Source organism: Elaeis guineensis, chromosome 15 (assembly GCF_000442705.2).
Source record: "Elaeis guineensis isolate ETL-2024a chromosome 15, EG11, whole genome shotgun sequence".
In the NCBI taxonomy this organism is placed as follows: Eukaryota; Viridiplantae; Streptophyta; class Magnoliopsida; order Arecales; family Arecaceae; genus Elaeis; species Elaeis guineensis.
In genome coordinates, this window is record NC_026007.2 from 66,152,945 (window position 1) to 66,179,640 (window position 26,696).

At 37.4% G+C, this 26,696-nt stretch overlaps 2 protein-coding genes and 1 pseudogene across 2 annotated transcripts; all 3 read right to left on the reverse strand.

Moving 5' to 3' along the window:
- Positions 1-10,598, reverse strand: part of LOC105058536 (2-oxoglutarate-dependent dioxygenase 19-like) — a 35,145-nt pseudogene extending 24,547 nt beyond the window's left edge.
- A 1,747-nt stretch (positions 10,599-12,345) lies between these two features.
- LOC140853982 (2-oxoglutarate-dependent dioxygenase 19-like) lies at positions 12,346-13,323 on the reverse strand. Its single transcript, XM_073249105.1, has 2 exons — positions 13,253-13,323; positions 12,346-12,640 (listed from the first exon to the last, which is right to left on the reverse strand). The coding sequence occupies exons 1-2, from the start codon at positions 13,321-13,323 to the stop codon at positions 12,346-12,348; spliced, it is 366 nt and encodes a 121-aa protein (XP_073105206.1).
- A 2,348-nt stretch (positions 13,324-15,671) lies between these two features.
- LOC105058464 (2-oxoglutarate-dependent dioxygenase 19) lies at positions 15,672-18,540 on the reverse strand. Its single transcript, XM_010941409.3, has 4 exons — positions 18,061-18,540; positions 17,748-17,986; positions 16,290-16,617; positions 15,672-16,195 (listed from the first exon to the last, which is right to left on the reverse strand). Exons 1-4 carry the CDS (start codon positions 18,511-18,513, stop codon positions 15,944-15,946), a joined length of 1,272 nt encoding a protein of 423 aa, XP_010939711.3. The 5' UTR covers positions 18,514-18,540; the 3' UTR covers positions 15,672-15,943.
- Between the last annotated feature and the right edge of the window lie 8,156 nt (positions 18,541-26,696).

The following is a 26,696-nucleotide window of genomic DNA, read 5'->3' on the forward strand; positions in this document are numbered from 1 at the left end:
ATTCTTTTTGTTTGAACTGTAAATTAGAAATTAACTTAAACAAAATTCCTCATCCATTCAAAACCCAATTGTTTCACCGAGAAATAGCAAACTGGCAAATGTGAAACCAAAGACATGATCAAAATATCCTAGGTTAAAGACAAGTTCTAATTAGCTCAAAACTAAATCGGGTGAACTGAGATCTAGCTTAATTAGTATACCTGAAACTTGGAGGCTTAGCTGGCATAGAAAACCGGGTGCACAAAAGCCTTCAGATAGTCCCTCCAGAACATGACATCCTAGACTGTTGAATTGAAACTGGTTCCATACCTGATGGGATCCATCACATGCTTGCCAGTGGACTCTCTCTTCTCCTCCTCCATTTGATCAAAGAATTCCTTCATCGTGTCCAACATCGCCTGCATCAGTCTCTCCGGTATACCATGGTTCACCACCTGCAATCAAAGATCAGAAGATCAAGTGGTGGAATATGACCAATTCAAGCAAGGTAGTAGCTAAAACATACCATGAAGAAGGCCCACTCCTCACAAGCCTTGTGGAGGTGGTGAATCTGTTAGGATTTGACGTCTTGAGATTTGATCCATATTGAGCCCACAGCGAGGTTCGCGGCAAAAAATGGAGTCCAAGGAGATCAAGATCATCCCAAACGAAGCTTGAATAGCTGAGATACGAGCTTTTGAAGTTGGCACGGAACTCGGACTGGCGGCGGACCACCAACGGAAGGCCGACGGAGCAGTGGCGGTGCAGCCGCAGGTGGCGGGATGCGGCCCAGGCACGGCCAGTGCGCGGGCCAGGCGCACAAGGCATGGCCCGGCTTGGGGTGTGTGGCCCAGTGTAGAGCGCGGCCCAGGCGCAAGGCAGGCCCGGGCCCCAGGCGCGGGCCGGCCCAGACCCAGGCGCTGTGCCTGGGGCTGTACTCCGGTCCACTGTGGACCTGGTGGTCCACGGCCCAGCGCGTGGATTGTATGGGTGTTTTCCATACATTTCGCACGGTCCACGGTACTATTTCATAGATCGGTCGCAATCAGACGGCTTTGGGATGTCCCGATGATGATCCAACGGTGCAGAAAGGTTTTTGGGCTTGATTAAGAGTGTAGTGTTAAACCTAATCTAATTGAGTTTAAGGCCTATAAAAGGCCTGTGACCAGGAAAATCGGGCTGTGGCGGTGGCTTGTTTTTCCCTGAACGTGTGGACGAGTGCGGCGCAGTTTTCATCAGGCTGAAGCCATGAACACCGTGAAGAGAGAGAACCACATACAACACTATGAGAGAAGGAGCAGGACTTTTGGATAGCAGACAATGGTCACTTCAGGGGTTCAGAGGGGTCTTTCAAAAAAGAGAGCTTTTGTGAGGAAGAACTTCCTGTGAGGGAGAAATTGAGTGTACGAGAGTTGAGGGTGAGATATCCTCTTGTAAATTTTTTTTTTCATAATGAAGTTTGCATGCCCCGTGGAGGCGAGCCCTTTTGTAGTTGATCCACGTATTTTGATTATTTTAGTTTTATTTCTTCTTTCTTCCTGCTGCACCGCGTAGTACCGAAAAGATCTCGGAAGGTGTTGTTCTGGCCAGATATCCATCCAACAAGTGGTATAAGGATGCAGATTGCAGCGATGGTGAGATGAAGAAGACATGATCAATCAAGATGGAGATCAATAAGTTTGATGGGAAGAGCAATTTCTCCTTGTGGCAGGCAAGGGTGAAGGACGTGCTCATCTAACAGGGGTTGATCGATGCTCTCTTATGCGAAGAGAAGCCAACCAGCATGGAGACGGCTACAGATGCAGATGGTGAGTACCATCCGTATGTATTTTGCGAATGAGGTGGTGATTCATGTGCTGAGTGAGACTTCTCCGATGGTGCTGTGGTCGAAGCTCGAAAAGTTGTACATGACGAAGTCTCTCACCAACACTCTTTTCCTCTGGAGACAGTTTTACCAATTGCGGATGGCCGAGGGACAAAGCGTGCAGGAGCATCTCAGCCACTTCCAGAAGATCCTCACCGACCTCCTCAGCATTGGTGAGAATGTTGAGGAGAAGACCAGGATGCTGATTTTGCTAGCATCGCTTCCACCTTCGTATGAGTCCTTGGTGACTGCTCTTCTAGTGAGAAAGAGCACCATCAAGATGGATGAGATCACCATGGTGATACTCCAGAATGAGGTTCTCAGGAGGGAGAACCCAGCTTCGAGCTCAGGTGACGGTAGATCAGCTTTGGTGATTTCTGAAGGAGCAGGAGGCGGTAGATAGAGCGATAGGAGATCGCGACAAGGGCGGTTTAAGTCCAGGAGGGACTTGAGCAAAGCCATGTGTTACCGGTGTGAGGAGTTGGGGCATCTAGCTAGAGATTGCCCTCAACTCAAAAATCGGATGGTGGCTGCTGTAGCGACGGCCAGCAGCGATTCAGATGGAGATATCCTGGAAATATCTGATGAGGTATCTACTTCTTCCCAGAAGTGGATATTAGATTCTGCATGCACCCATCATGTATGTTGCAGAGAGGAGCAGTTTGACTTCCTGGAGAACAGTGAGGGTACTGTATATCTGTCGGATGGATCGAGCTGTGCGATCAGAGACATCGGGACGGTCAGCTGGAGGATACATGATGGTGTAGTGAGGAGATTGGGGGAGGTCCGATACATACCCAATTTCAGACGAAATTTTATCTCACTGAGCAGATTGGATTCGAGAGGCTATAGGACGGTAGCCGGTGGAGGAATCCTGAGGGTGCTATGCGGCGATAGGATTGTGCTGGAGGGAAAGAAGGGGGGTAGAGGACATTATTACTTGGTAAGAAGCCCAGTGCGAGGTGGAGCTTCAGGAGTCAGATGGAGCCCAGAGCGAAGTGGAGCTTCAGGTGGAGATGGTTCGGACACGAGACAGGAGACTCGGGAGGACGAGAGGTGATGCCGCAAGGTGAGATTCCTATTGCCACAGGATGATGCCCCAAGTAGGTCTCAGGTCAGGAGGAGCATAGCATACGATGGAGATGGGATCGAGTGGCCTGGCTCGACTTCCATATTTGCCCATCCATGATCAGTAGTATTGCCCCAGGATATGGGGATGAGGAGATCCAGAAGCTCTCGGAGTTAGGAGGCCGAATATCGAGTCAAGATGGAGATTGTTAGGATTTGACGCCTCAAGATTTCAATCCATATTGAGCCCACAACGAGGTTCGCGGTAAAAAATGGAGTCCAACGAGATCAAGATCACCCCAAACGGAGCTCGGATGGCTGAGATACGAACATTTCAAATTGGCACGAAACTTGGAGCGATGGCAGACCGCTGGTGGCCGGCAGTGGGCCTACAAAGCGGCGGCAGTGCGGCCGCAGGCGGCGGGATGCGGCCCACGCACCGCCAGCACGTGGGCCAGGCATGCAGGCTGCCGCCCGGCATGGGGCGTGCGGAGCAGGCCCGCGCACGTGGGCTGGCCCAAGCCCAGGCGCCGCGCCTGAAGTCTGTACCCCAATCCACAGTGGATCGGGTGGTCCACGACCTAGCATGTGGATCGCGTGGGCATTTTTCACATGTTTCACATGGTCTACGGTACTATTCCGTGGATCGGATGCGATTAGACGGCTCTGGGACGTCCTGGTAATGATCCAACGGTGCAGAAAAGTTTTTGGGCTTGATTAAGAGTGTTAAACCTAATCTAATTGGGTTTAAGGCCTATAAAAGGCCTGTGATCAAGGGAATCGGGCTGTGGCGGTGGCTTGTTTTTCCCTGGATGCGCGGGCGAGTGCAGCATGGTTTTCTTCAGGCCGAAGCCGTGAACACCGTGAAGAGAGAGAACCGCGTACGACACTGTGAGAGAAGGAGCAGGGCTTCTGAATAGCGGACAGCGGTCGCTTCAGGGGTTCAGGGGGGTCTTCCAAGAGAGAGAGCTTTTGTGAGGAAGAACTTCCTATGAGGGAGAAATTAGGTGTACGAGGGTTGAGGGTGATATCTCCTCTTGTAAATTTTTTTTTTCATAGTGAAGTTTGTATGTCCCGTGGAGACGAGCCTTTTTATGGCTGACCTATGTATTTTGATTATTTTTATTTTATTTTATTTTTCTTCCTGCTACATCGTGTAGTACCGAAAAATTCTTGAAAGGTAATGTTCGATCAGACATCCATCCAACATGAACCACCTTGATCTCTGCTCAGATGTTCCTTCAGTCAGCAGAGAGAAATCAACGGTAAGGATTTCTTCTTGTACGATGGGTTCGATGCCTGTGGTGGTCACGAGTTTCAGGTGGCATACTGGGGAGGAACGGAGCGAAGGGTTGCGGAGTTGGTGATCTCTTAGACGGAGCTGGGGAGAAGAGAGGGTATGAGAGAGGAGCGTGGGAGAGGTGGAGGGGCCACGAAAGAATCGAGGAGATAGAGAAGGCCGGAAGGGAAAGGAAATGAAGGTGGAGACTGGAGGTATGGTGTGGTTGTGAGGAGATGGCCATGTGGGGCCTAAGACACAGAAGAGACCACGACAAGAAGTTGGCAACTTGAGTTGGCTTGGTAGCAACAGCTACAGATGGGAAAAGACTTGTCCCATGATTATGGGACAAATATGATGATATGTGCTAATCAATACATCAAAACTGGGATGTGCTTATCCAACCATTTCATGGTCTAATATGATGGGATTTTTAAATCATTCATTAAGAAGCTCGGCTGGTTCAGCAATGGATGGTTGAACTTCGTTTGAGTCAGGCTAGGTCTTAGTGACTTGTTAGACCACTGAGAAGTGAGAATGCTCCATTAATTCTTTTTCTTTTCTTTTCTCAGTCTCTTCCTTATAAATTTTTTCCTCTTCTGCTAATTTCATTTCTAATAAAATATGCAATGATATCTTCTATTTGTTGAAAAAATATATACATCACATCAAGTATACCTATTACACATGTGAAAGCATGATCCAAAAATCCAAGCTGTGTTGGAGCATTTGATAGTGCAATGAATATTAAGCCTAACTTGCATCCATATATACTGCCATTTTTTAATACTGATGTCGCAAGGCTCCAAAAGAAAGTGGATGAGATAGGTGCAAGACCGAACTGAAATGTTGTTGAAGATCAGGTTGATGCAAAGCACAAGTAAACCTACAAAAAAAATCCTAGATCTTGTGGGATACCCTCCGATTTAAGACTGTTCGATATTTAAGTCAGCTTGGGCCTTGAGAATAGATAGTAAAAATAAAAAAATTGAAAGGCAAGAAGAGAGATTTGAAAAAATTGAGAACTCTTGTTCCCTTCAGTGAGGGATATGAAAGAGATTTAGTAGAGCCTCAGTTCTATGAGTTCTGACTTATCTTATAAAGAGTATCCTGCCTCTCTTTATATAAAGAGGACTTGCTTAGGCTATTAAGAGAGTTTGTTAAACTGTTAGTTTGTTATAACAAAATAATCAGCTGTATGGAGATCGTTGGTTATTTATCATGTGGAGATTAGCTATAGCATGGTTGAAAGACAGCCGCTATCGAGTTGGATAATAACTGTAAGGTAACCGCCTGTGTTTTAGAGTCACGTCAGTTCTGGTCCGATGTCCCTTATGGGGAGATCAGTAAACAACCAAGCTGATTATTATGTTTTATCAGGAACTAACTTTGATCAATTCAAATCGGTACAAAGTTGAGTTGAGGGTTGAACCAGATAGGTATTTATCCGATTTGAGTTACTTTAATCAATAATTCTCAGATGATTCTGACGTTGCCATGTGGCTTGATGATGAGGTCGGTTTATATGTACCAACATATGTCCTCCACTTTTTAGACTCGAAGTAAAAATTTTTTACGTCAGATGTGGAAAGTCAATCCAAAAAATCTTATCGGACTTCTGCTGTTAACATAAATACATCGGATGATGGGCAGTTGAGAGTATTAACTTTTTAATCATTCGAAACGACACCCCATTTTTTGAAAATGATCTGTCGGATTTAGTAATTGTGAGTGCTTAGAGAATCAGAAGTTTATTATTTCCTGGTTGGCTATGCAACTCTTCATTCTTGGCTTCTTTTTCATGCAACTCTAGGATTTTCGATCTTTTTAATCCTTATTTTTTTCTCTTGGATAGTTTTTTTTTCTTTTCCTTTTCATCTGCTTTTCTCTTACCTTTCAAAAAATATCTTTCAAAAATAGCGAGGTGAGTTAGGACGATCGTGTACCTCGGTCAATCCAATCATTGCTCAAATTTGAAGTGGAAACACCACCTCTGACAATGATCGAGATCAGTACTTCAAGTCGGAAGAATCTGGAGTCTCCTATAAGGAGATTCTTGGATTACATTAGTCCTAGTACTGAGCAGTTTGTCCTGACCGATCTTGATCTTTAGGAACATAGGAAAACATACTCAATTCCTAAAGAATTCCAACTCATAATTTTAGGTTGGGATGATCAGATACTGAATCTCCAGAAAATTGTGTCGTATTTTATGATGAGGTATTTCGATCTGGACTTTGGTTTCTCCTACATCCTTTCTTTAGTAATGTCTTAGACTTTTATAGGCTTCATTCAACCCAAGTCACTCCCAATGCCATTAGGATGGTCATTGTCTTCATCATTTGTGGTCAATAGTCTACCATAGAGCTTAGGATCTCTCTCTTTGGGACATTATTCATCCTAAAAAAAATATACTTATGAAAAAGATTAATGATATTTTTCATCTTGATCTAAATATAAATTCAGTCCTGCCCTTCCTTCCTGTATCCATAATTGAAAAAATTATTATTTTTTGTTTCTTCAAATGTTCCATGGGGTTTCAGTTGCAATTGGCATAAGCTTGAGATCAAATGAAACTCCAATAATGAGGTATTACTTGAGGATGATGAGGCTTTTGCAGAACTACTAGATATGAAAATATCCAAGCTGAGCCTACTGGTGTGGACTCATTGAAGTTTTTTACTTTCAGTGTAGCTGCATTAAAGCATGCCGTATATTTTCGGAGAGATTCACTTTCCTACTATTTCACCGTAAAAAGACTATTAGTATTCTTTAGATAGACCCAGTTATTACTAAAATAAGTAATGAACAGCTTTGCCAACTATTCAAAGGAGGAAATGGATCCTGGTTGGAGCCCAAAGAACCAAATTCTTGTAGATTTTTTAAGGGTTATTGGGAAGATGACACAAAGTTGGGTATCAGACTTTCTTTGTAACCTCATGATAGCCCTGAAGCCTTCAAGATGGTCCAGAGGATCAGTAAAACCATCGAACGATTCCACCATTGGCATTTTGAACCGGAAGGAAATCGGTTCACTTAGAATTTCTTGGGAGAAAGGAGACCGTAGATTGAATTTTTTTTCACTTTGGAGATGGCCTCCAAGCTGTATTTTCATTAGTTTTTTCTTAAGATCCTGAATCTTCTGTCCAAGATCTTCTTCTCAATATGGTTTCTTACTATGTGGAATAGATTCTGCTTCCCAAGATTGATCAAAGTGATCAAGAAGATGATCATGATGAAGATCTTGATCAATTGATTGCTGGGTGTGGTGAGATTGAGCTTCTTGAGGGGGCACTTCTTACTGCTGTTCTATAGGATGCTGAAGTTGTTGTACTGCAATAGTAAGGGCTTGGACCTACTGAACTAGGAGATTAAATTATTATGGATTGACTATAATCAGAGGTTGAGTATTCTCTTGAACATCTTCTAGAGAGGATGGTGTGGATAGAGGATGATTTTGTACCTCCTTATTCACCATTTTTATAATTTTTTTTTAGGAGTCTCTTCTTTTAGTGCCAATTTGATGTCACAAGGCTCCAAAAAGAAGAGGACGAGATCGGTGCAAAATTGAACTGGAATGCTATTGAAGATCAAATTGATGTGAACCACAAGTAAACTTGCAAAAGAAGTCCTAGATCCAATTGGATACCCTCCGATTTAAGATCCTTTGATGCTTAAGTGAGCTGAAGCCTTGAAAACAGATAGTAGAAATAAAAAAAAATGGAAGACAAGAAGAGATATTTGAATGAACAAAGTGAGGACTCTTATTTCTTTCAGTGGAGGAGCTGAAAGAGATTCAGTAGAATCTCAGTTCTATGAGTTCTGACTTATCTTGTAAAGGATACCCTACCTCTCTTTATATAGAGGAGGCTTACTTAGGCTGTTAGAAGAATTTGTTAAACTGTTAGTTTATTATAACAGAATGGCCAACTATATGAAGATCATGGGTTGTTTACCCATATGGAGATTAGCTATAGCATCGTTGGAAGACAGCCACTATTGAGTTGGATAACAGCTGTAAGGTAATTGTCGGTGTTTTAGAGTCACGTCGGCTCTAGTCCGATGTCCCTTGTGGGGAGATCAATGAACAATCAAACTGATGATCATATTTTATTAGGAACTAACTCTGGTCAATTCAGATCAGTATAGAGTCGAGATGAGAGTTGAACCAGATCGATATTTATCCGATCTGAGTTACTTTAATCAATAACTCTCAGATAATTCTGATGTAGCCATATGGCTTGATGATGAGGTCGGTTTATATATACTAATAAATATTATGCTTTGATTAGCCACGAACAAACCGAAATTAAATTCGACAAGTAGTCTATTCTTCATATATGACACCACCATTCATAAAAAAGTAAACTTGATTTAGATTGCCACTAGCAAGTCATTTTAGAATGACAGAAGGGGGCATAGAGTGAGATTCCCACGTCCCCTCCCTCCAGCCTAATTATTTTGAGTGCAAATAGTTGTGATGTAAATTGTTTCCCTTTTATCAAATCAAAAGTTGCATCCATGCATTAAGTGACCACCAACTTTTTCTTTTTCAAAAAAAAAAACCCTCAACTTACCAAGTAGATCAAAAAAACTTCTATCCCAAGGCTCCAGCTCATGCAAAAGAACTTTTCTTTCTTAGCATCTTGTCACACCCCCGATTTGAGATCATGAACCTAGTGGTCATGGTAACTACCGTATACTTATAAAAAATTTTCTCCATAAGTATGCAAGGCATTTCAAAAACGATATGAATACATTACAGTAGAATTCATTATAAATTAAGTCCAAAATTTAACTAACCAAAATTAATTTTAATTTCTTTTAAAATTTCAACAATATTCAAAGATCTTACATCAATTACACATCAAATAATAATCCTGTAAAATATAATAATAAGTCCATACTGTTGATATTCTTATTTCTAGCTCACTTCTAAAATAGTACCCATGTCTGCAATTAAGAATTTGAATCTGAAAAAATAAAAGAAAGAGATAATGAGTTTGACAGTCTAATAAATAATAAATATCTCAACTAGACATTCCAGATATTATCATATAATAAGATGTTCAAAAATAATGCTATGAATGAATATAAACATATTTCAAGCTTACTTAATTAAATAAAATAAATATTTTCAAATATTCATATATATATATATAATTATAAATTTGATTCGAGTCAAAACACATATAACTCAACTGCCATAACTACGACTACACTTATCCCTATGGTAGGGCTTAGAACAGAATGCCAACATACAACCCCCATTGGTAAGATCCAAAATCAATATACAACTCCTATTGACAGAATCCAGAAATCAATACACAACCCTCATTAGCAGGATTCAGAGCATAGTTAGGCTAAGAGTACAAATTCAATCCGTATCAAAGCATTTTTGTAATATAACATATACATAATATAATTTCATTGAACATATGCATATTCCATAATAAATTAATCAATCATAATATTTTAGAAATTACTTTTTGTTTAGAGCATAGTTTCATAAATCATATATAATTCAGAACTAATTGTTGCTTTTAAAATAATTATAAAATATCTAGAAAAGATGATTCATTACTTACCTTTCATAGAAGACTGAAAGAACAGATTGATTAACCTTGAGGGGATACTTTAGAACCTATTATTCAAAAATATAATCTTACATTAATTCTAATTTATAATTAGATCAAAATAAAATTTTAAATCAAAGCACCCCATTGGAATCAACTCAGACTTAAAGAAATAAATTGGATTCATAAATCATACAAAGAGAGACATTATCAGAGGAGAGAGAAATCGACAAGATAGAATATGACTAATCAAGTGACACTAACCGATAATCTGATCGGTCTAATCAAGATGATTTAACAAGTCATAATCGAATTAGTGGATAGATGGTCCAACAAAAATCATGGATCGATGATCAAATCTAGAGGTATCCGATCTGGTTAAAATGGATGTTGGCACGCTGTATAATGACCGCAGATCAGAACTCTCTTAATTTGTTGGGATCGGATTAGAATCATCAAAAGAAATCTTTTCATTGGCTAATCTTAAAGGGGTAATTACTTTTAGAAAGAGCAATCCATCAAAAGAGGAAAAACTCCATAGAGAGAAATAGTTTTAGAGAGAGAAAATTCTAGAGATAGAAAATAGAGAGAGAAAATCAGATTTTTATAGAGCGAAAGTGAAAGCCTATGAAGAGGAAAGAGAGAGAAACTTTTTCTCTCTCCTTTATTTTTTTTCCTTTTTTCTTTTTCTTTTTTCCTCTACGGAATAAATTACCCATGCATCTTTTTTCTTCTCATCTTTCACAGAATGGGGATCTTCTTCCCCTTGTTCCCGATGCCAAGGAGGTCCTCCTCTTAGCCCACAACGCTTGTGGCCAGAGGAGTAGGCCATGATGATGACTGATGACCTAGGTCCGATAGCCAGTGACGGAAACCGACGGCGAGAAAAACCAAAATAAAAGAGGAAAAACAGGGGATCCGAAAATTAGTGATTTTAAGGATTTTTTGATAAATAACTTGGCACAAACTGAAGCTTACAACCTATGCAAGATTAAGGAAAGGATAAGTAGAGAAATTTACCTGATCTTTGAAGGGGATTGATCTGATTTCCAGCAGCGAAAGTAAGGATGAACCACGGTAAACTAAAAGAAATCGAAGGAAATTGGATGGTGATTTTTGTGAGGAAAATCCAAAAGATTGAAGCCTTTAAATAGACCTCTAAAAGGAAGGATTTAAAGTTTAATTCCATCTCAATTTTTTGGTGGGTATAGGACTTCCAATCCATGAAGAACTCCTTTGGGAGTTTATGTATTTTTCTCCTTCCATGCTAATTCTAGCACATGCAACGCACTTGCTGGACCAAATTCCTTTTCTTCTTCCATGCTTTAAGATTTGTGCTGTGTGGTACTGGTATTACACATCTAACATGAGGCATGGGTGAAACTTAATTAACTTACATCAAATTCCTCCTCTTGCTGCTAATCCTCAGGCCCGTAAAGCTTACCAATGTATTCAATAGTGCTTGGGACAAACGAAACCGCTTGCCATAGGATGAAGGAAAGAGGGTGAAGGATGTAAGAAGGGAAAAAATGGAAAAAAATATATGAAAAGAAAGGGGAGGGGAAGAGAGGCGCCTCCCCGGCCACACTGAGCCAAGGAAGTCCAAAATAGAACTTCTCTTCGTATAAAGAGCTAGAGAGAGAAGTAGTCAGAGAAAAAGATAATTGAAGGTTAGTAAGAAGCTAGCCTCACTCAACATAATGCATATGCCTCGCAATACACTGCAAATTTTGATGCAGTTTTAAAGTTTAATATATCCAAGCTAATTGTATGCTAAACCATTTTTTTCTTAATACTAGAATCAAACATTTCCAAAAACAATTAGCTGAAGAAGTTGTGGAAGAAAATTTTGATGATTTCTCTTTTCTTTTTAGTAAGCAGTCTAAAAGGATTGGACGTTTTTTAAGAGAGATCAGGACAAGGGCAATGACTTAAAAATTTAACAATGCATTCATAAATCATCTAGCTTTAGGGATGATGAGTCCTATGATCCAAGCCATCTTTTCTACTTCTTTTTATGTGTTTGATCACAAAATCAGGATTATGGTACCTCAAAATCTTGAAACCAAATAACAAAATTCCAACACACAACCACATTGACTTGCTACTTGTCCTCGGCAGCAAATCAATGAAAATCATCTAAGCATGATGTAAACGTGACATTTAGAATATGTTTACTTACTATAAAGAGTAGGGCATAAAGAACAGTCTCCAAATATATCTTCTATGTGTCCATAAGCACGACTTAACCATTGTCCCAGATTACGTCTCCTATAGTCTTATACGATCCCAAACAGACTTGTCCTCGAGCGAGTTTGCTTGCTGATCGCTCAATAGACTCCCTACATCTGCTCCCACTGCTCACCAAGTGCACGTTTGGCACAGCAACCGTGTCCAGCGATGGCCCTGTCGCATTGCAATCGACATCCTCGTTCTTTTGCTATTTACCACAGCCCGGTGCACCTCTTATACCTTCCATTGCTTATAATCTAGCTTCATGTAACACTTAGATCATTGTTTATAACAATCATGAATTGTATAAAAAGAGAGAACTTGTTAAAGGATTATGATCTCGTTAATTACCTCCATGTGATCTCCGCTACCCAGTTGCCTTTGTGCTTCAATTGGAGGCCATGTACGCCATTTTGGAGGAAGATCGTAAGGAGGCCATGGTCGGAGTGGGGAGGGAGGCCCATGGCTAGCTCTGGCTGTGGGCATGGTGGGTAATAATTACCAATGAAGATTTGGAAGTAAGAATGGAGGTCCAAGGCCGTGGTCATGTTGCTCTCCTCTAGTCCCAAGCTCTCCCATGTTCCCGCAAGGAGATCCATGGCCAGCACTCTTATGCACGTAGTGTACTCCTGTGATATTTCCCTGGCAAAAACATTGATTTATGAGGGTGCGTGCATGCGTTTATGCATACACCCATTTAATTTAATTAGTAGATCACAAGCTGGTTTCTTGCAATTAAAAACATCACCAGGCAACCTGATGTTGGGATTAAAATATTGTAGAGTTTGCCCCAAATATTTAAGTTTTCTACTTTGATGCAAATGGAGCTGCACTAAGATTTTTTTTTTTTTTTTTTGGAGAGTAATGGGAGATACCCACATTACTCACCAAATTTTATTTAGAAATGAGGAGAGGAATATACAGAAAGCAAATTAGAATGTACGGAATGAGAGGTTAAAATATCAATGCTGGATCAACATACATCTAAAAGACCACCATGGATTGAAGGCGAAACGGAGACTCACAAGAGTAGCATCTATTTCCAATTGTGCACCGGAATAGATACTACTTTTTGAAAATATGTAGTTGACTTGACCGGCTGTGAAGGGAAGTCCACCGTGGATTGTGCAGTGGAACTTCTTATTTACAAGTATGTAGTTGATCGAGAATGCATGTATTTGTCTAGGAATAATAAATGATTTTGGTAAGTGATATATTGAGAACATTATAAACGGCAATAGTCTTATTATGTACCTGAAACCGTAGGGCTTTGTTGGAGAATGGAACACGGGATGCACAATACCTTTAGGTTGCGTTTGGTGCATCGCCAGATAATATTGAAAGATTATATAGATTATCTTCAAGATAAATTATTACTATTAAATTATCAGTAATATTGATTGCCGTATTTGGCACACACAGGTAATGTTACAGTAAAAATATTAAAAATTTTGATTGACATATTTTGTATGATAATTAAATTATTAATAATATGAAATTAAAATTTTAAAATATTTTTATAAAATTTTATGAAATTTTAAATTACTGAGGAAGAGTTTGATTTTATTTTTTAAATTTAAATCAAAATTTTCAAAATATGTTTGACGAGAGAAGGGAGCGACGGGTGGGTCATCGGAGAAGGGGGTGGTAGTGATGGAGGCGAGAGAAGAGAAATCGATCTCGGCGTAGAAGTGGGGGTCGTGACCGAAGATAACAAAGATATGGGCAGAGGGGAGGCGGTCGAGGGCGGCAAGGGCATCGAGAGTTCAGAGAAGAAGGGGAGGGTGAGAGCCACCGGGGGAGGGGGTGGAGGGATGGATGTTATGTGATTTTTTTTAAGGGGTAGTTTTATCCAAAATTTTTTTTTACAATATTGCCAAATAAATGTTAATCTAGATAGCCACCTTTTTCTAAAGCAATCTAGAAAGTATATTAAATACAGTAATCTGATGGGTCTATTTTAAATTACCGATAATCTAGATATATAGATTGCCAACTACCAAATACAATCTTAAGTCGTCCCTCCGATACCTAAACTTGTCTACATTTAAATTGTAAATTAGTTGAGTTCAACAGATGCCTTACAATAACTGATAATCTTGGGTGTTGCTATATCCAGAATCATTTTTTTTTAGCAAGCAATCTTATTTGAAAATTTTAATAGGATGTTGGAGATAATTAATTAAGGAAGAAAAGATTGCAATTTCATACAAGGGAGTCCTGCTTTGCTAGATAGAAAGACTAACCAACTTGCAATAGTCCCAAAGGTAAAATATCTTGTTATACATTAATATTATTACGTACAATTATGCCGTTATGCTCCTTGATATTTGGAGTTTTTTTCCAGCATCTTACAAGGGTATGATCAACTGATTGATTGGCTGCCTAACTTCACAGCCAAAAAAGCCATGATAGGACCATATGAATGGGCAACCTTCTCTCCTCCAGCACATGCATAAGTTTATAATTTTAGACTCCATTGGCTACTCGTATTCACAGGTAACATCAGCATGCGATCTATGAAAAAAATAAAACTATAACAATGATGATATTTTTTATCTACTCCAAAATAATAAATGCATTATTATACAGTGAAAATATATAAACTCTTTTCTTTCTCGCTTAGATATATTACTATGTAAATAAGATAAAACGTGCTTAACTGCACCAACAGCCCCAAGAAATCAATGTAGTGTAAAATAATTTTCAGTCCAAGAGTTCTAAGTTATTCCTTGCTTGAGTTCCAGATATAGCCTGACCAAGATCCAACATCCATTTTAGGTTTAAGATTTAAACCTACACTTGAAGCCATTCACTTGGTGTGTGTGTCTGGATAGCTCTAAATGAGGGTGAAATTAAAAAGAGATTTGATTTCTTGTGATAAGATGTAACTGACATTGTAGGCATCTGATGCTGTTATGCCCATAAGTAACCTGTTTGGCACATTTGGAATAGAAGCCACATCCTGCCCTACGAGTTTGATTTCTATGTACGGGTTGGGCAGTGACAGGTATGCATACAATTAAATGCAGCCCGACCACGGACCAGCCTAAAGATTAAATGGGCCAAGCCACAAATAATCGGCCATTCTCAATGTAGTAGTCCAACAACTTTAATATATTACACGCATCTTTAATCAAATAAGGGGTTAGCTTTTACTGTCAAAGCGTGGACATTTACCGCATTTTATTCTGAGAGAACTAAAGTATTTGGTTTAAAACTAAAGAACGAATAAGACTTTAGTAGAATAAGTCTAGTGCCTGCCAGACTAGTTTAAAATAAATATGAAGAAAGAAGGAACAGTAATTCCACTCTGATCTTTTTCTTTCTAAAATAACTATCTTTCTATTTAATAAAGAAGAACCATTCACAATGGACTAACCATTCCTTTTCCACTTTTTCTCATACTAAAGAATTAAATGAAAACAAGTAATAAATGGAGACTTTAACAAACCGACTCTTCTACAGTGTATGTGTATGTGATGCATCGTAGCCTACGGTACATTAACTTAGCTGTCTCTCATCGACAGATGACCAGCAAACAATGCATGCATAGGATATTCGTATCCATGGACGTATTGTTTGCTGGTCATCCATCATGGGAGAAATGGCTAGCATGATATACTGTATGCTGTAGTTCGCCGCAGAGGATCCGCGATGGTGATGGGATTCATTTTCCTCAACGGTGCACAATATTTATTCAATATCATACAAGCTTTGCTTCACTCCCGGCGAAGCAAAAGCCAACAAAGGTCGTACATGCAACATTCATATATATGTTGGATCTGAGTTTATATTTGCGTTCTCCCTTGGTGCTGCCTCATTTGGTCCACGTAGTTCACTATACGACATTCGTTATCTTCTTCCCCTTCCCTAAATTTTGCTAATAGCTCTAATACTTTGTGAAACACTACTTGTGATGATATATTACACAAAAGAGGGATGCTACTCGGCATGCAGTCTTAAAAGATCCAACATAGACTTCTCCTTGAGCCGGTTGGCCTGCAGACGCTCCAAGAACTCTCCATACCTCATGCCTCCAAACATCATAGGGTGCTCATCGCTCACCAGCTGGGAGGCTGGCTCGACAATTGCATCAAGTGATGGTGCCACCACGGTTACTATGGACATCCTCGTGCTTTGGCTGTTCACCTCAGCCCGGTGCAACACACTCTTATACCTTCCATTGCTAACGATCTTTCATCATCCAAATTTCATACCATTAGAACAAGCATGAATTCATCATAAGAAGTGATCGGTTTAGAAGGATTGAAACCAAGGAAAGTGTTACCTCCAAGTGATCGCCAGTGTTGACTAGAAACGAGTTAGGGAGGGGTTCGACGCGGACCCAGTTGCCTCTGTGCTTTACTTGGAGTCCATTGACACCGTTCTGAAGGAGGATGGTGAGAAGGCCATGGTCCGAGTGGGCGGGGAGGCCGGTGGCCAGCTCGGGCTGTGGGCATGGAGGGTATATATTGCCAACAAGAACCTGGTAACAGGAATGGAGGTCCAAGGCCTTGGTCATGTCATTCTCCTCTAATCCCAAGCTCTCCCATATTCCTCTCAGAAGTTCCATTCCCATTGCTCTAGTGCTTGTGGTGTACTCCTTTGATATCTCCCTACAACGAACAAGTGCAAGTTTCTCCACCAAATACTTGTTTTGTTGTAGTTGTAGTTAATTAACTAATTACTAGTAGAGCGGGGATCCTCTGTGGTACTCACGATGCATCATATGGTACGGTGCGTCACATGCACCATCTATGGATGGCTGCACACGGCGTGCATCGCATAGCCCACATCCATGCACAGCTGTCCATCGCATAATGAATAGTATGCATGACACACCACACTGTATGATGTACTGCAGAGAATCTATGCTCTTAGTTACAGTATAAGTGAATTGCTAAGTGCCCTGTTGTTCACATTTTACTTTCATAAAATGAAGCAGAGCAATAAATACAGGGTTAGAAAGGAAAAGAAGCAAAGCCGTGTGAATTAAAACATTGTTTAACAAAAAATAAATAAATCAAGAATTCATTTCCAGTAATGATCTTTAAAACAAACAAAAAGGGGACATTGTGAGATCGGGAAAGCAGGAAATCAAGCTATATATCCAAAAAAAATAGACACCAAACCAACCAGCTGAGAGGAGTTTCCAGGGGGCTACTTGGACGGAACGGGCGCTTGTTGTGCCTCCTTAATATTATAAGAATGTGGAATACTACAGATCCATTTGTTTTGTTTCTATGCATCGCAATTCTTAGATGCAATGAAATGTTGATGGAAAAAAATTTAAGAAGCAAACTCCCCATAAGTACCAACATCATCCACATAAAACAAAAACTTTACATAATTATCAGATGATATTTTTGTTAGGTATATAGTTTATTTTTTCATCATATGATTTATGAAATCCACATCATCGGTGCCAACCGAAAAACTTCAGCAACTACACTAGCTAGCATCTTCTGACCTCAATTTATATTCAAGTTATTTGATCAACAAAGTTTTCATAAATTACAACAAAATCTCGTACAAAACTGTAAATTGATTTTTTTGATTGAGCTATAAATTGAAAACTAAACTAAACAAAATTTCTCATCCATTCCAAACTCAGTAGTTTCATCAAGAAAGAGCAAACTGGCAAATATGAACCCGAAGCCATGATCGAGATATCCTTGGTTAAAGACAAGATCGAGTTGGCTCGAAACTAAGCTGGATGAACTCAGATATAGCCTAGTTAGTATACCTGAAACTTGGAGGCGCCTTAGCAGGTGAATAGAAAACTGGGTGCACAAAAACCCTGAGATAGTCCCTCCAGTACCAGACATCCTCCACTGTCGAATTGAAACTAGTCCCATACCTGATGGGATTCATCACATGCTTGCGAGCGTACTCTCCCTTCTCCTCCTCTGTCTGATCAAAGAATTCCATCATCGAGTCCAGCATCGCCTCCCTCAGGCTCTCCGGTATACCATGGTTCACCACCTGCAATCAAAGATCAGAATAAGATCAAGCGGTGGAATATGACCAGCTCAAGCATGGTAGCAGCTTAAACATACCATGAAGAAGCCCCACTCCTCACAAGCCTTGCCGAGGTGGCGAACCACCTGAGCCCTCTGCTCAGGTGTTCCTTCGGTCAGCAGAGAGAAATCAACGGTCGGGATTTCTTCTTGTATGATGGGTTCGATATCTATGGTGGTCTCGGGGTTTCGGGTGGCGTACTGGGGAGGAACGGAGCGAAGGGATGCGGAGTTGGTGAGCTCTTTGACGGAATTGGGGAGAGGGGAGGGTATGAGAGAGGAGCGTGGGAGGGTTGAAGGGGCCATGAAACGAGATGGAGATGGCCAGAAGGGAGAGGAAATGAAGGTGGAGACCGGAGGTGTGGTGTGGTTGCGAGGAGATGGCCAGGTGGAGGCTAACACACTGAAGAGATTCTGAGACAAGAAGTTGGCAACTTGAGCTGGCTTTGATAGCCTCAGCCGCAGATGGGGAAAGACTTGTCCCATGAGCATAGGACAAATATGATGATATGTGCTTATCATTACACCAAAAAAGAGAGGTGCTTATCCAACCATTTCTTGGTCTGATATGATGGGATTTTAAAATCATTCATTCAGCTATGTGCTGTATAATTATTTTTTATTTAATTATTAATTCCTCGATTGATGTCACTGTAACAAAAGCTTCCTGTTGATCAAAACTGTAACTCCCGATCCTTACTTACTATGATCCAGCAATTTTGGTATGAGATAAATTTAAATAATACTCAAAATACCCTTTCTAACCCCAAACTCCATCAGGAAGTAAAAAAAAAAAAAAAAAGACAAGATAAAGAAGAGTCCCATGGGTGCCACGCTCGAACCCCATCTTCCCCTCTCGGGCCCCTCACCCTCCCCTCCTTGGCGACTGCCCGTGACGGCCTCTCCTCGCCGGCCCACAATGCGACGGCCCCCCTCCCCTCTCCGATGCCCGACACTATAACAAAACAGGATATTAGCGACAAAAAAAAATTCATCGCTAATAACCGATTTTCGTGGCCAATAGTTATTAGCGACGAAATTCTCGTTGCTAATATTTAGTCGCAAATAATGACATCGTTGGTAATTTTTTACGACGGAAAAATATTTTTATCATAAATAATCAATATAACTGAAAAAAAATTTTATCGTTAAAAAAATATTTTTTTCGAAAACTATTTATGACGAAAAATTTTAGTAAAAGATAATTTACGATAAAATCAAATTTAAAAATTATATTTAAATTTTTTCATCATTATTAATTTAATTAAAAATTTTTATGAAAATCAAATTTTAAAAAATATTAGCGACGTAAATTTTTCATCACAAATACATCAATTTTTGATGTAAATTTTTATCATTAATAAATAATAAATTAATAGTGACGAAAATATTTTTATTGCTATTAATTTAATTAAAATTTTTTATAAAAATAAAATTTAAAAAAATATTAGCGACATAAATTTTTCATCGTAAATATAATTATTTGTGATAAAAATATTTTCATCACTATTAATTTAATTAAAATTTTTTATGAAAATTAAATTTAAAAAAATATTAGCGATATAAATTTTACGTCGTAAATATTTCAATCTTTGATATAAATTTTTATCGATAATAAATTTTTAATTATTTACGATGAAAATAGTTTCGATGTTATTAATTTAATATAAAATATTGATAATTTTAATTTATTAAAAAAATTTATTTACGACCAATTTTCATCGCTAATATGATTTTTGGCAATGAATATTTCATCAAAAATAATTCCATCATTAATAATTTATACATATTTTTGTTAACAATAATTTAAGAATATATATATATATAATTTATATTTATAATATTTTTTATAAATTAAAAATAAAAACTTAAAATAAAAAATTTACATAATAAACTCATAAATAAATTTTATTATTATATTATATTAAATTAAAATTATCAGAGATCTGAAATAAAAATAAAAAATTACATAAAGAGGCCGTCAAGTGTCGGCATTTGCAGAAGGGGAACAGGCTGGGGAAGGAGAGCGCTCGGAAGAGTTCGAATCAGCCTGCTGCTGCCTCATCAGCTGCATCATCTGCTCCATCTATGCCATCCACTCCATCACCTAAATTTGGAGCAGTTGGTACTCGTCGATGCGTGCAGCCAACTCATCAGCTCACTGCTCAGTTCGCTGTCGATTCTCAGTAGCCTGCTTCTGCACCTCCGTCAACTGAGCATCGCTAGCAGCATGGATGTCAGTCCTGGACGAGCGTGAGGATGAGAGAGTAGTGATCTCATGCTCTAGACCCCTAATATAATAGGATCTCGTACCAAACATCTGATCACAGATCTCGTCATCTATGGGTGCGATCGAGCCCTCAGGGATAGGCTGGGATCTGATGTCTATCATACGGTCCTAAAAATTAAAGTTATAGCTATTTTAATTTCGTACTGAAAATCAAAGTGTGAATGAAAAAAATAATTGAAAAAACTTACAAAAAGCTCCTGACTCTCCATCATCCACTCTCCTGACCGTTGCTGGTAGGTCCGCTGGTAGATATCGATCCTACCAAAAAGCTCGCCATTCTCCGCATCTCTTTGTAATTTGAGAATAATTAATTAAATTTTTTTTAAATAGTTAGAGAGTTAAAATATACTAATTAGAAATTACTTACCATCTGATCCATGTGACAAGCGAACGATCTCAAACCCCCACAATGCGGTACGGTCTGTCTCGTTCGATTCGCGGCATTCTGGGCACATCTTCTCTGTACAGTTAGCAGTCAAATTAGTAGATAATAAATTAAAATTAAGAATAAATGATTCAACCATTAGACTCTAAAAAAAGATGTTTGGATGTGTAACCTGATATGCTGGATCCTCGTAATGTCGACATATGACAGTCCAATCATCCATAGTGATGCTGTCATAGGGCCACTGTCGCGCTGCCTCCACCTCATGATCCTGCATCACATGGTACCAATGCTGATGGATGCGGTGGCGATATTTCTTGAAATGCGAAGATAAATGAGCGTCCATAGCTCGCCGCATGCGATCCTCCTCAAAATCAATAATATCAAATACACTGTCAATAACAAATATTAGAAGAATACCATGCTAACTAAATATTCACAATATAATTTATTTTACCTATAATCGAGTGTAGAAAATCTCTCTCTGAGCCGGTACAACATGACACCAATCGAAAAGTGCCATAAGGGCATAACTGTGACATATGATGCCCAGCTCGGTCTGTCACAGCTCGCACCATCCCCTAATGGGCCTGGTGTAACCGGATAGTATCTCGATACGGAGATGCTGTCTCGGATGCTTGCATCTCCAATGCTCTAGAGTAAGGTTTTTCGATGGACCTCACCCTCGTCTCACGACTGGTGGAGACTGGCCAGAAACAACAATAAATAAATCATTAGTATGATAGCTATCTAAATAAAAAAAATAAATTTTATTATATAAAAAATATAATAATACCACTCGGACCCGCCTCACTCGGATCTACCTTACTGGGACCTGCCAGTATAGGATCATTTGGCGACGGAGCTGGTGTGGCAGTGGAAATCGATGAAGGTGCCTCAGCCTCCAGGGTAAACTGTGAATGCAAACATTGTCGTCTGTCTCCTGGTGCCATACCTGTAATTTTTAATATATAAATGAATATAATATTAAACAATAATAATGGGACATCCAAAAGTCGATCCAAGAGTCGATCTCAATCAAGATTCAAGAGTCGATCTCGATCAAGATTGATTCTTGAACGAAAATCTATGGCTCAATATAATTTAACTACCATCTTGGAACATATATTCAAAGATGGATTTCTAATTTATCAAAAAAGAGTAACTCTGTATTGAAATTTTTTTTATCAAAAATTTTAGTAGAATTTTTTTTAAAATAAAAATATTTTTTATATTTAATTATAATAAGCAAAAGCATACAAAACAGCATATAAAATAATTAAATTGTAATAAGCAACAGCAATGTGCATTGTGCTAGTGGAACAAAAAAAATTATAAATTTCAGCAGCAACACTAAAAAATTTATGCAATAAATATAAAATAAACTATAAGTAGTTGAGCATGCAAAATAATATTAACGTAAAATAATAACACGAAACCTAATCCCAAAGATCCGATAGTTTTTTATTTTTTTAAATATTTTTATCTAAAAATAATGATTTTTTTTTATTTTTTAAAAATATTTTTTACTTCAAAATATTTTTTTTCTAAATATTTTTTCTCCTAAACGAGCTTCGAACTCGACCTCCCATGGCCCCTGCTCCCACGACATCGGTGCTGTCATACACCCCACGCCACCTGGACTCGACCCCTGCGACCCCCGCCCCTGCGGTGCTGCTGCTGTCACCCACCCCCCACGAGCCACCCCCCGTGGCACCGCCGCCCTCTCCAACCCCCTACGATCCGGATTCCAACTCGGATCTTGATCAGATCCCGATCTGGATCCCGATCTGTATCCCAATCTGAATCGGGATCTCGATCCGGATCTCGACTTTGATTCAATTTGGATCATGATCCAGATTTTATTTTTATTAATCAAATAATAAAATATTTGATTAATATTTTATTTTTTTATTTTATTTTTTTTTCCTCCCTCGTTTCTCTCTTCCCTTCCTCCCCGCCATCACCCACCCCACCCTGACCGACCCCCTCCCCGGCCAACCCCCTCCCCGACCAACCCACCCCACGGCCCTGTGGCACCGTCATGTCACGGCCGACCCCATCCCCGCCTCATTTCGCCTCTGGCCGCCCCTCAACTCCATCTCCATTGGCCGACCCCCTCCCCAGCCCCGTGGCACCGCTTGCTGCCCACAGCCCCCACCCTGCCCCCATCTCACCCCCGATCGCCCCCCCGACCCTAACCCCACCCCCGTTTCACCCTCGACTATTCCTTGACCCCGTCTTCACCAGCCGACCCCCTCTCCAACCCTGTGGCATTGTCGGCCGCCCACGGCCCCCTCTCCACCCCAGTCTCACCCCCAACCGCCCCCCGACCCCATCCCTGCCTCCGTTTCGCCCCATGCCGCCCCCCGACTCCGTCTCCACAGGCCAACCCCCTCTCTGGCCTCGTGGTGCCGTTGGTCACCCATGCCTTCCCCCACAACCCCCTCCAGTCCCCGGTGGCCCGATCAATCCAAAAAAAAAGGGTTGGAAGAACCTTACCTCCGACGAACGACGGACGACAACAGCGGCATGGTAATGATGCAGACGGCGGACGGCGGTGGCGATGGTGGAGATGGGCTCACCGACGGGAAGAGAGAGGGGGAGAGCTTAGAGAGGGAGAGAGGAAAGGGAGAGGGGAGAGGGGAGAGGGAGAGAGGAGAGGGGAGAGGAGAGGGGAGGGGAAAAAAATGAGTTTCGTGCGAAGGGACGTCGAGCTGACGTGCATTGAATGTAGAACTATTAGAGACAAAAAATTTCATCGCTAATACTATTATTAGAGATGAAAAATAATTTTCATCATCAATAATTCTCATAAAAAAATTTTCTCACTAAAAAAATTTTTCTTGCAAAAATAAAATTATTGGCGATGAAAAAAAATTCATCGTTTATAACCTTATTAGCAATGAAAATTTGATTTTTATCACCAATAATTTCTGTCAAAAAAATTTATCCACTAAAAAAAATTTTTCTCCAAAAAAAATTTTGCCCAAAAATAAATTATTGATGATGAAAAAAAATTCATCATTAATAAATTTATTAGCAACAAAAATTTTATTTTTGTCACCAATAATTTTCATCAAAAAAAATTCCCATAAAAAATTTTTTTCCTCAAAAATTTACAAAAAAAAATTATAGGCAATGAAAACAAAAAATTTTATCGTTAATAAATTTATTAGCAATGTAAATTTAATTTTTATCGCTAATAATTTTTCACAAGAAAATTTTTTTCAGTAAAAAATTTTATAAAATAATTTTATCAAAAAAATTAATTTTTTATTAATCAAAAAAATTATATAAATAGTTAATTTATGATTTTTTTCTTCAAAAAAAATCTTTCCCTTCAAAAAAATTATGTACATAAAAAATATAATTTTGATGAAAAGTTCAATTTACATCACTAATAATTATTATAAGAACAGTTCTTCGACTTTCACAATGGAATGGGTACTATAGGAGATCGATAGCTTTGAAATCTTCGATCTCCAAGAAGCTCATCTTCTTCTTAGAGTCTTTGTTTCAGAAGTCGGAGTATGAGAATATCATAGAATTGTATGAGCATCAAAGATTTAGCAATTAATCAGAATCAAAGCAGACTTGCAGGTAGTGCAAGTTGTGTTATAAAGCACAAGCTCATATTTATGTTTTGCATTACTAGAAAGATGAGTGCTCGTATTGTTTCTCTTCTTATAATTGAAACTCCTATAGAGATATATTTGAGCATCGATCGATGTGAGAAGCAATCATGGAGGCTTCTTTCATGCAGCTTAAGGCAAATACTGTATCAGACAGATTCATTGATATCATTAGTAACAGTGACAGTGATAAACAGATGAATTTTACATCGCAAATAAACGTATAGCTCATTTCATTCAAAAAGATCTATTCATTCTAATTCACGAATATCATCTACTTTTATATGATTTTTTCATATAAAAAGTACGGTCTAGATCATAACTCACATTTATTTTTTTACCATGTAAAAGGATAAAAGATATATACAGCTGCTACAAGAAATAGATGTAGTTATCTTACACAAAATCAAAAATTTAAATTTTATAATTTTTTTAAAATTTTAATTTTTTACATATTGACGATAAAAATATTTTCACTGTAAATAAATATATTTATGATAAAAATAAAATTTTCATCTTAAATAATATTATTTATGATGAAAAATTTTATCGTAAATAATAAGTTTTGATTTTTTTAAAGTACTGATTTTTTTAAGTATTTGTAATGAAAATAATTTTATCATGAATAATCAAGTATGTGCGATGAAATATTTTTTTCATCATAAAAATAATTTATTTTTGATAAATTTTTTATCACAAATAATAATAAAATTTTGATTTTTTTAAAATTTTTGATATTTTTAATTATTAGTGATGAAAATACTTTCATCATAAATAATTAAGTATTTATGATGAAAATAAAATTTTTATCGTAAATAAATTTTATTTATGATAAAAAATTTACATCTCAAATAATAAGTAACTTTTAATTTTTTTTAAATTACTTATTTTTTTAAAATATTAATAATGAAAATATTTTCATCATAAATAATCGAGTATTTATAATGAAAATCAGTTTTGTTCATAAATACTCAATTATTTGTGATACAAAATTTTTATTATAAATAATCTATAATTTTTAAATTTTTTATTTTTTTAAATATTAGTGATGAAAATATTTTCATCATAAATAATTGACTATTTATGATAAAAATTATTTTTGATCACAAATACTCAATTATTTATGATGAAATATTTTTTTCACAAATAATTTATAATTTTTAAATTTTTATATTTTTTTTAAATATTGATGACAAAAATATTTTTATCATAAATAATCAAGTATTTATGATGAAAATTATTTTTTATTGTAAATACTCAATTATTTATGAACAAAATTTTTATCATGAATAATCTATAATTTTTGTATTTTTTAAATTTTTTATTTTTTTGAAATATTGGTGATAAAAATATTTTTTTCATAAATAATTAAGTATTTACAATAAAAATCATTTACGGTTGTAAAAGCTCAATTATTTTCAACTTAAAATTTTTATCACAAATAATCTATAATTTTTAATTTTTTTTAATTTTTTATTTTTTTCAAAATATTAGCAATAAAAATATTTTTATCATAAATAATGGAGTATTTATAATAAAAATTATTTTTGATCATAAATACTCAATTATTGATGATGAAATATTTTCATCACAAATAATCTATAATTTTAAATTTTTTTAATTTTTTATTTTTTTTAAATATTAACGATGAAAATACTTTCATCATAAATAATCAATTATTTACAATAAAATTTATTTTTAGTCATAAATACTCAATTATTTATGATCAAATATTTTCATCATAAATTATCTATAATTTTTAAGTTTTTTAAAATATTGACAATGAAAATATTTTCATCATAAATAATCAAATATTTATGATAAAAATTATTTTTGATTGTAAATAGTCAATTATTTATAATACAAAATTTTTATAGTAAATAATCTATAATTTTTAAATTTTTTATTTTTTTAAAATATTGATGATGAAAATATTTTTATCATAAATAATCTAGTATTTATGATAAAAATTATTTTTGATCTTAAATACTCAATTATTTATGATGAAATATTTTTATCATAAATAATCTATAATTTTTAAATTTTTTAAATTTTTTATTTTTTTTAAATATGGATGATAAAAATATTTTTATCATAAATAATCGAGTATTTATGATGAAAATTAATTTTCATCATAAATACTCAATTATTTATAACATAATATTTTCATCATAGATAATCTATAGTTTTTGAAATTTTTTAATTTTTTTTCATTTTTTTTTCAGGTATTGACGATGAAATATTTTCGTTGGGAATAAGGTTATTGCCGGTGAAAGAATGTTTACCATCGTAAATACTTAAATTATTTACGATAAAAATATTTTCATCATAAATATTTAAAATTTTATAATTAAAATAAATGATG